A 10,390-nucleotide genomic window follows, 5' to 3' on the forward strand; every position below is an offset into this window, starting at 1 on the left:
TACGCACACAGCAGGGAGTCCTTGCTTCGGGTCAATGGGGATATACTGTTTTATAGCAGCTGAGGCTTTGGCCTAAAGGGATATAAATATTTGGATATCATGTTACTTGAGTAACTCACTGAATAACTTAGTGTGGCACAACTAAATGAAGTCTTAAAGAGATCATGCACCTTTCTAATGTAAAGCTTGCAAGAGCTCCTTTTACTTTACTAGCTTTTCTTATGGGATAGTAAAGGTTTATGTGGCCTATTTTGGGGATTATTTAGGTTCAGTTCTGATGCATGTTGTAATATGCACACTTTGTCTCTCCCTTTCGTGGCCAAATTCAACAAGTGGACCATATTTAATTTCCTCATGGTTCATTTGGTTGCATCTTTTCAGGCAATTAAAGGTCTCTTAATGGCTTTTCTTAATGGCAACTACACTGAATGTTACAAATAAAGCCAAATGTAGTATTTGACTTGAAATTCTTAACACTGTCTGCTGGTTCCAGGTAGCTGGGGCTCTCTAGATTTGCACAAGTTTTCTGGAAGAACCATCACACTAGTGGCTCTTTTTATCCCAGATATATTTCAAATTTGGATGCCTAACATTGTAGTAAATCATTTCCTTCTTTATCTCTTTCTTCCCACTAGCAACCCACTAGCTCACAAAAGCTCAGTCTTGTGAGTGTGCATCATAGATCATGTATTTTAGACTCTCCACAAACCTACTACATTCTCCATGACCGTCTATGGCCTCTTAGAGTCTCCTCCACTGGGGCTCACGTGTCCCAACCACATGGCCTGGAAAAGGTGGACTAATAGAAGTATTACTAAAAGTACGGAAGAGGAAATGAGAGCTGCTGTGTGTTTCCTATCCTTCTTGAGAACTGGGAAGCATGTTTGCAGACACGTCTCCCTTTCACAAGAGACCTGTTCACCCGGGTGTGAGCCCTTCAAGGGCAACAAGGAGGCAGCACCGCGTAAGGACAGAGTCTTCAAAGAGTCTCTGCTACTTTTCTGCTCTGAGTTATTCTCTCAGAGGGCAAGGAAGCCATCAGGGGTTTTCTGATTTACGGCTATTCGGTGCTTGTGGCAGGGAAATGGAGGGCAGCTCAACCCTCCTCGCGCGGGAGCTGTTCTGTGTTCCCAGAGCTCCCATCTGTCCTGTCTGCCACAGAAGCAGTCCCAAGGACAAGAGCTGGGGAGAGGGTCACTTAGGTCCCTCGGAGAGTAGGTCCTCCTTCCTCCCCCTCCTCTCCACTGTGAGGCTTTTATTTCACAGCAGGTACAAACGACTACTGCCCAGTAGAGAGAAAACTAGAAGGGCAAGCGCAGACCAGGGTTTTTCACCTTACATGCCTCAGAGTAGCAAAGCTGCTCCATGGATTCTCTGCATTCACAGGGGTTTAAAGCAGGAAAAAAGGGGCTGTGCTGCATTGTCTCTGTATTGCACTGCCTCTTTAAAATTAGAAATGCATGGACAAGCTTCGAGGTGCCTCCCACTGAGAAAAGGCTTTAGATGCATGCACACAGGCAGCAGAGCTGTCATCGCCCCTGACCTGCAGGGCAAAATTACTTGGGAGAGAAAAGATCTAAGCTAAGTCCTTTGGCTGCTGCTTTTTCAGTGATCCTTTTGGTGCTCCAATGACAGCAGCACATTCGCAGGGAAGAAACCTGGAGGCTAACCCCAGAGTGCCAGGGACCTAAAAGAGGATGAGAGCAACGGCAGGTACAGTTAGCTGATGGTGTTATGTCAGTTTGCGGGTGGGTGTGTTGCCTTTATTTATTTTAAAGATCTGCTATTTTGCGGGGAAGTCTGAAACAAATATTGTTCTTTGCTTTGGGAAGAGTGTGGTTCCAACGTACAGATTTGGCATCCAAATATTTGTTTGGTTCCTTTTTCACGTGAACATTCACATTTCCAGGCAGCTGTGGAAATGCCTTAAAAAGCAGTGAATTGTCTGAACTGTTATTTCGTTTCGGGCTTGTCTTTCCGTTATTCTGTCATCCTGTAACTCTGTGTTTGAAAAGCAGTATGGAAACAAAAGTTGTGCTGGAGAGTTCCTCTAGGAAATGTATTCAGCGTTGGTACCCCAGGGCTGAGGGTGGTTCCAGGGGAGGAAGGGGGATGACAGCCGCGTTCTGCAGATTGTCCTTTGTAGGTATGACAGACATTGCGTGATGGCACTTGACATTATGAAGACCTACTGCTTTAATGCAATGAAGCAGTAACTCCCCCAGATTCCCTGCGGAGATGGGTTGGGGCTGTCAGCATTTGGGTACAGAATAGAGACAAAATTGGGGGAGCGGATTAGATTTTTCTTCTCAGTGTGGAAAATACATCTGTATTTAACATGTTTGGTATAACTGGCAGCATGAAGAGGGGAGCCTGCTACTCCCCATCTTCTAAAAAAATCAAGGCATTTTGTCTTGCCTAGGGAATATTTCCCCTTCCACCTCAAGAACCTGCTTGTGGAAGCACCCTCACTGTGAACAGCAGATTTGCCCTCACAGAAAAGCTCTGCAAGCAGTTTTGTGCAGCAAAATCCTGTCCAAGCAAACTGGCAGAACTCCACAGATTTGAGAGAAGCAATATAGATTATACTGGCTGAAAATTTGGTCCCCATACTCAATTAATGGTTGCCAAAAAGGAAAGTGCTGGCTTTGCTATTTTTTGGGGTCTTGGCAACTCTTACTTAAGAAATGTATTTAGAAGCCAGGGCTTCAGTTCTCCTTTTTTCTTTTCTTTTTTTTTGCCTGTGACATCACTCTGTCTGACATATCTAGCATAAAGCAAAAACTTTGTCCAAAAGGCACATCAGATCCTTCTCAGCAAACTGAGATGTCATCTCCTTTTAGTTTCTGCACCTTGCACAAGGATGACAGCATGCTGGGCTTGAAGGCTGGCCGAGGTTTAACCTGGATTTTACACTCCTTCCACACTGTCATTTTGCTCCGAACTGAAAACAAAATTTCAGCGTGCGTAAATAAAACTGCTAGGTCTAACTACCAGTGTATTATGCAAGTGGAACTCGAGGGATTTCGTGATAAGTGAAGCATCCTTCTATAGCGCACTTCTTCCTGCTGTTCACACTCAAGTAGGTGGCAATAGAGTTGGGGACAGGTGAAGGAGTAATGTAGATATTGCTTTCCCTCGAGCACAGTATTTCTGCTGTATTTCCCTCTCAGGAAATTTTTTCCTCTTTTTGTTTCCTTAGAAGAAGTTAAATGAGGCTGATATTCTACAATCTCTTTGGAACAAAGACAAGTTGACTCATTGCTCAGAAAACAAACTTTTGATGACCTTTTTTGCCTGCCACCACCCTGCTCTGCCATCCTGGGTAGTACTAACACGAAAGCAAAAAGCAGCCAAGAAACCTGTGCCAAGAGAAGACAGACATCACCATGGAGCATGATGAACGTAACCCAACTACTACTGTCAACCTCAATTTTGCTGCCATCTATGATGTCCACAAGGGAGATTTCACCTCCTTCAGAAACTTCACCATCCCTTTCAATTTCAATTATAGTGATTACGATCTGCCGCTGGACAACGAAGACGACATGACCAAAACACGCACCTTCTTTGCAGCCAAGATTGTGATTGGGGTGGCTCTCGTCGGCATCATGCTGGTCTGTGGCATTGGCAACTTTATTTTCATTGCTGCTCTTGCCCGCTACAAGAAGCTACGGAACCTCACCAACCTGCTGATCGCCAACCTGGCCATCTCTGACTTCATCGTGGCCATCGTGTGCTGCCCCTTCGAGATGGACTACTACGTGGTGCGACAGCTGTCCTGGGAGCACGGCCATGTCCTCTGTGCCTCAGTCAATTACCTGCGGACCGTCTCTCTCTATGTTTCCACCAACGCTCTCTTGGCTATAGCTGTCGACAGGTAAGCAGGGGGCTGCGACTGGAGATGGACAGAGCTTTTGAGATTAGCCATCCAGATTCCTCGGGTTTTCGGAGGCTCAGCTGTTCTGCAGTATCTGCTGATGTCACAGCAGGTATTCTGCAGATCGGGGCGTCTTGTTTCATGACAATTTAATCACGCAAGGTCATGAGATTATCCAGGAGAAAACTCAGTGGAAATTACTCGATTAAATTTTTCAGGTGAAATAAAATGTTGATTTATTAAAAAGTGTTTTTTTCATAAAGCTATGCCTGATTCAAGTGTAGGATGGGATTTATGAAATAGGGGAAAGAAGAGAGAGACGAATCAAGAATCGTCACTAGTTCAGAGATGAGGCTGTTAATCAGTATTACATAATCCTGCTCCAAATGTCTCTGAGGAACCCTTACCGCTGGGCTACAGAGTTTTTCTTTCTCAGTTTCACCTTTTGTATAGACAGTGCAATAATATCTTTCAGAGAGAGAAGCAGTTGACTGATGAATACAATACTTGATTGGTGAGTTTACAGCAGGGTTCCTGTCTTCCTGGATATTTCTTTTACCCTCTAAGGTATTTTTCCCAGTTTTTGTTTTGGAGTGAAAGAGAATAAAAGATGAGATTTCAATCAAGCTTGCAAAATGAAGTTCTTATTCTCTGTCCAGCCTTCCTGAGAAAATCCAACCATCATTAAAATAACTGTTTAATAGTATTGAGGCCTTAGCTGCATGATCCAACTCAGAAGTGGATGCTCAGTGATTGTGCCCACATCTCCTAAACACTTAAAAGTTGTTAAAACACTTTCCTTTCTCTTTTACATATCTTTCTGAGGACAGCACAGTGGCATGCCAGGAAAGACCCAAAGGTCATTTGTAGACCCCATATTAATGACAAAGCAGTGATGCTTGCATCTTCTGGAAAATGATAAAAATGATGCATCATCCTAGTTTAACAGAGGTTTTCCTACAGCCTACACAGTAGAGTGAACAGAACATGCTGACATCCAGCTACTACAGCACTTGCTTTATGCTGCAGTCCTGAGATATTTCTATGACTGTCTCTCACTCCAGGATTTTTAACAACATCATTTAATTGTACTCTTTCTTACGACTCCTGTTCTTAGCCTTGTGCACTAGGGACTCTGAGGGACCCAGAAGCTGAGGATCAGCTTCATGTTGACATAAGTTTGACACAACTGACTCACAGAAAGCCAGAGACCCACAGAGTGAACTGTTTACAGAAAGGCCATCATGACAAGTCAGCTTTTTTGTATGAACACCATATACACCTCTGTATGTCCTCTGCTTATAAACACTGTATGATTTCTTTCAAGAACTTTTTACAGTTTACTGTATTAGCATTTTTGTTTCTTCTTTTTTTTTGTTCAGTTTCTCTGCTATGTCTTTGCATGCTATACTCAGTTTTTGCTTGGTTTTTGGAAACTGATCCAAAAGACTACTCAGAGACAGTTTAGCCCTGCTAATGTTTCTAGAGATACAGTTGTGCAGGGTTGTTTCAGCTTTTATTGATGACAGCAGAAGTTTGTGGAAAAATTCTGGGGAAGTTTAGACATGTTTTGCCTGGTAAGGGGGAAAGGGCAATTAACTCCTGTAAAAAAAATCCTTAACCCATCTCCAAAAAGCAACCTTTGAACAGCTTCCAAGGAGTCATCCTTTAGCTTCTAAACACTCATGTATGCATTACCACTTTGTATTACTTATTTATTCAACTTTGAAAAACATTTTTGGAAAGCTCTTCTACTGCATCCCAGGCTGATGAAACAACACTGATCATTGAGTCCTTATGCTTGCTAGGAAATCAGGGATTTTCTAGTATATCTCCCCATGCATCTTTAAAAATGGCCCTGGAAATGATTAATCATAGAAGTTTGTTATTGTTTAAGCTCTCTTCAGGTTTATTTGTTATCTTTAAGAGGTCATTTGTTGGGGTTTTTTGGTGTGTGTGTGGGGGGGGGGGGGTCTTTTTTCACCTGGAAGAATTAAGATCCCTGTAGTAAAACAAAAAACAAAATTTGCAGCAGTTCAACAGCAACACACAGGGATTCTGTTCATTGGAGAATGTGTATAAACATGCAGTTCTGCATGCAAGGTACAGGCACTTTTAAGGTATGATGGTTTAACAAAATTACTGTTGCAGAGTAAGCCTTGATCACCAGACAGAGTGTGCAGGCCATCATACCTGTGCTGCACTGTATTTTTGCAACAAAATCCTGGAAGCCATTTCTCCATCCCTAGGGTATGTCAGACAAGAAAAGATTTCATGTAATATAATCTGCAGGAGGACGTACATTTTCCATCACACCCCTCAGGCAATGCTACCCTCAAACAAGCTTAAGTGGTCATAGGCAGATCTGCTCGACAAAAGAACATCCCTAGATTGTGTGGGACGGCCACGTTGTCTCTGGTCTTTCCCTCAGCCCCTTGTCCTAGACACACAACGAACAAGCATAACTAAGGTAAAGAGTGCCTCCGTGGTCTCTGTCTGTCCTGACTGTGCAAATCTGAGCAGCCTGGGTTACTTAGTAGGTGCTTGGAGACACTCGTGGTGCACAGCAGCTGCAAACGGACTCCGCAGCAGCAGGAACTGCCACATCTGCACCAACACCTTCGTCTACCAAGCACTCTTCAGTCACAGCTGGCGAGATGGATGGAAGGGTGCTTTGGCTTCACTGCTGACAACCCAGCTGCACTTCCTATGGAGTTGTGTCGCCCGGGTAGTTGACTGATCTCTAAAAAGGAATGAGCTCCTAATGAAACTTTTCCCATGTTTAGGTCATGTAAAAGGGCTCTTACCTGTGTAGAGCCCCTATTATCCCATTTTTGTCAGGTGGGGCTCTCTTTCATCTTCCTTACATGAAACATTTAGGAATATTGAGTATTTAAAGCCACATCTAAACTAGTAAGAAACATGTGGTGAGAGGAAACAAGCAAAAAATGAATATGTAGTCCTTTGTTGGCTGATTTGAAAGCATGCTCAGCTGTAGGCATTTATCAACCTCTGCTTCAGCTCTTTTCAGCTCATGGAATAACAAAGAAGATAATGGCAACACTGTTATGTCCGTTCAACCTCTAGGTAAAAACAACATATTCAAATACTTCTCTGCCTAGGGAAAATATATTCTCCTCCTCCTACATGTTTGTCTTCTCCTACCTGCACCTAACTAGGTGCATATTACTGTATGTTTTAAACTCTCACCTGAATATGTGCTGTCCACCTAAGAATTTCTAGATGCTCTGTCACGGCATGTCCTGGGTACCACACCATCTGCCTTTGTGCTAGCTACTGCAAACATATTTGTCAGTGTTAGAAATATTCTCTTTCTCCTCTTCCACTCAGTCTATCCCTAACTCCCAAACATGTGATCTGTGTTAAAAAGAAAAAAATTGTGATACAAAATTACACTTTTTAAATTTTGCTTTTGTTCTTTTAACAGGCAGGAGTTTAAGACTGAGTTCTTAAAACTGTCCACAAGCACCCTAAAATACATTCAGAGTTTCAAACTGCTGAGTACGCAGTATCTTAAGAGATGCTTCAACCACTCACTCTGGAGCTTCTGTCTAGATTTATGAACTCACCTGTAGGCTGCTTCTTTGGACTACATTGTTCTTAACTCTCTCTCATAAATCAGTTTGTTAGGCTCTCCCTTTAAGCATCACAACGATTTCCTCCTGCTTAATCCTAATTCTGGCCATTTGTATTCTGAACTGTATTCTGATTCATACTGTTTTCAGATTTAATTTTGAATGGATTTCTCTCTTCTAGGTACTTGGCCATTGTCCACCCACTAAAACCACGCATGAATTATCAAACGGCAACCTTCTTAATCGCCTTGGTCTGGATCATCTCCATACTTGTAGCTATCCCGTCTGCATACTTTGCTACTGAAACGGTATTATTTATAGTAAAAAAACAGGAGAAAATTTTCTGTGGCCAAATTTGGCCAGTCGATCAGCAGATGTATTACAAATCCTACTTCCTCTTCATCTTTGGCATTGAATTTGTTGCACCTGTGATTACGATGGCCTTATGTTATGCCAGGATCTCTCGAGAGCTTTGGTTTAAAACTGTACCAGGATTTCAGACGGAACAGATCAGAAAGAGGCTTCGATGCAGAAGAAAAACTGTTATGGTACTTATGTGCATCCTAATTGCCTATGTTCTCTGTTGGGCACCTTTCTATGGGTTCACAATTGTCCGTGACTTTTTTCCCACAATCTTTGTGAAAGAGAAGCATTATCTTACAGCTTTTTACATAGTTGAATGCATTGCTATGAGCAACAGCATGATAAACACAATGTGTTTTGTAACTGTAAAAAATAACACAATGAAGTATTTCAAGAAGATCATGTTTCTCAGGTGGAGGTCAACATATAATGGAAACAAATCTAGCACAGATTTAGACCTCAGAACAAGTGCAATGCCGGTCACAGAAGAGGTAGACTGCATAAAACTGAAATAAGGTTTATACAGCTCTAATCTCACATATTTTGGAAGGGTGTGGGGAAGAGGAAATAAGTAAATGCTGCCTCAGAAACTTCTCCCTGTTCTGTGGAAATTCCTACCTATGGTTAGAGCCCTAGATAAGCAGCATATTACGGATTTCCACCACAGCTCTTCTACCAGACTGCTGTATAATCCCATAAATCAGACTGATGCTGTGCCTCAGTTTGCCCATCTGTGAAATGGGGGTGTAGATATTCGGTTTAAAGCTATTTAAGTTTTAAGGAGAAAAAAGTCCGTGAATGCATTAAAGCATGTTACAAAGATGGAACAGCTGATTTTCAGTCCTAGCAATGATGCTAATAATCCTCTCTGTTTCTTCTGTTCTTAAGAGAAACTTCTTTGCCAACTTTGATTTTATTGTGGCACCCTATGGCCAGCTTCTGCCACCTTGTGTCACTGAACACTTCACTGTGGGACTTGTCCCATGTTTTTTCAGTGGTATCCATGTAAAATGATAGTCAGTCAGTGGGAAAAATTCACCCTTTTGTACCAAGCCTGGACATCTTATCAGATCTGTGTATGCCTTTGGAATAAAGTACGAGCAGGACCAAAATAATATAGAGATCTTAAGATGATGTCCTTCTTCAAGCAATGGAGACCAATACTAGCTTTCAGCAGTTGAGCTTATCAACTGTTTAAATACAAGGCAACAAAGGTGGTTTCTGCATTGCCTCCTTCAATGCGACTTTTACTATTCTGATTTTGTGTAACTCTAAGATGAGTGTTTCTTGATGGATAATCATGATGAAAGCAGATGTCAGTAGCAGTAATATAGTCTCATTTAAGCTACACATAAAATTTCATCGATTTTTGTGTATTAAAATCAAGGCTTTTCTATTGTGATGACAAATACTTCCCGTTTTAAAGTATGTGGTACACCTACTTTTGGAATAAATGGTTTTTGTAAATAATTTGTCTATTTGTGAATATAAACTGAGCAGAAAGCCCAGTTAATAAAACAGTAAACATGGAAACTCAATAGCAGCATTCTGAATTATTTTTTATATTTTTCTGTTAGCTATAACTTTTCTACCCAAATGACTAACATGAATTATCCCACTCATGATAGAAAAAACAAACAAAAACACCAATTAAATGTAATGGCTAAAGGATGTTCAAATTCATGAATGTGCTCAAATCCTCTTGATGTTAGCTGCTCTTAAAGAATAAGTGTTGGAGAGGGCCTCAAAGTTTGCTCTCTTAGGCAAAACAAATACTGAAATCATTCTTTAAATTTACATTTTTGAAGATGGAAAAGTGCTAAATCCTATTTGTTTCCCCATTTGTTAAAGAAATCTCAATGACCACAGAGTTGCAGTATTACATCGTCAAGAAGCTTAACGTTGTAAATTCTCCTGAAATTTCATGGTTTCTCCTGACACGACATGCCCATATTTACCTTTTAAAACCTGTACTAGTTATTGGGGATTAGCTAGTAATATTGCCTGTTATTAGAGTGTCCTGATTTTAGAACCTTCTAGGAAATCAGAGTATTGCTTTCAAGGAAATTCCCCTTGACATGCTTTCCTAGCTTTTGAGGAATTTTTCCCCATGCTTTTTAGGAAATTCCCCAATGACTTTCCAAGAGGTTTCACCCTGTTTTAGAGGAAATTCTCCAAAGGAATTCTTCCTTTGCTTTCAATTAAACATCCCCCTGACTTTCCAGGAAATTTTGCTTTCTAGGAAATTCCCTGTTTCCCTGTGAAATTCTCTGGTTTTTGAAGATTTTTCCCCCTTGCTTTGAAAAATTTCCCCTTTACTTTCTCACTTTTGCATTCAAGGAAATTTCCTTGAAAAAGGGTGAGCAGATGCATAGGTAATATTCATAATACCATTACAAATTAACTGTGTATTGGTTACATTCGGCAGAACAGAGGTAACATTCACAAAGTGAAAGCAAATACCTGCTTTAGATAGGTTAGCTATACGAAAAGAGTAAGTCCAAGGTGTCATCTTTTGGGAAACAATACCCAAATTGTATAAATTCATGGG

At 41.3% G+C, this 10,390-nt stretch overlaps 1 protein-coding gene across 1 annotated transcript; it reads left to right on the top strand.

The window, feature by feature from the left end:
* The first annotated feature begins 1,557 nt into the window (after positions 1–1,557).
* On the top strand, positions 1,558–9,360 carry LOC112989322 (prokineticin receptor 2). Its single transcript, XM_026110402.2, has 3 exons — positions 1,558–1,713; positions 3,203–3,880; positions 7,658–9,360. The coding sequence occupies exons 2-3, from the start codon at positions 3,390–3,392 to the stop codon at positions 8,352–8,354; spliced, it is 1,188 nt and encodes a 395-aa protein (XP_025966187.2). The 5' UTR covers positions 1,558–1,713; positions 3,203–3,389; the 3' UTR covers positions 8,355–9,360.
* Positions 9,361–10,390: the final 1,030 nt, after the last annotated feature.

The sequence above is a fragment of the Dromaius novaehollandiae genome, chromosome 3, assembly GCF_036370855.1.
Source record: "Dromaius novaehollandiae isolate bDroNov1 chromosome 3, bDroNov1.hap1, whole genome shotgun sequence".
Taxonomy (NCBI): Eukaryota; Metazoa; Chordata; class Aves; order Casuariiformes; family Dromaiidae; genus Dromaius; species Dromaius novaehollandiae.

Coding starts and splice junctions, on each gene's coding strand:
- LOC112989322 (XM_026110402.2), top strand. CDS start 3,390: ATGGAGCATGATGAACGTAACCCAACTACTACTGTCAACCTCAATTTT. Junction 3,881..7,657: donor TTGGCTATAGCTGTCGACAG/GTAAGCAGGGGG, acceptor TCTCTCTTCTAG/GTACTTGGCCATTGTCCACC.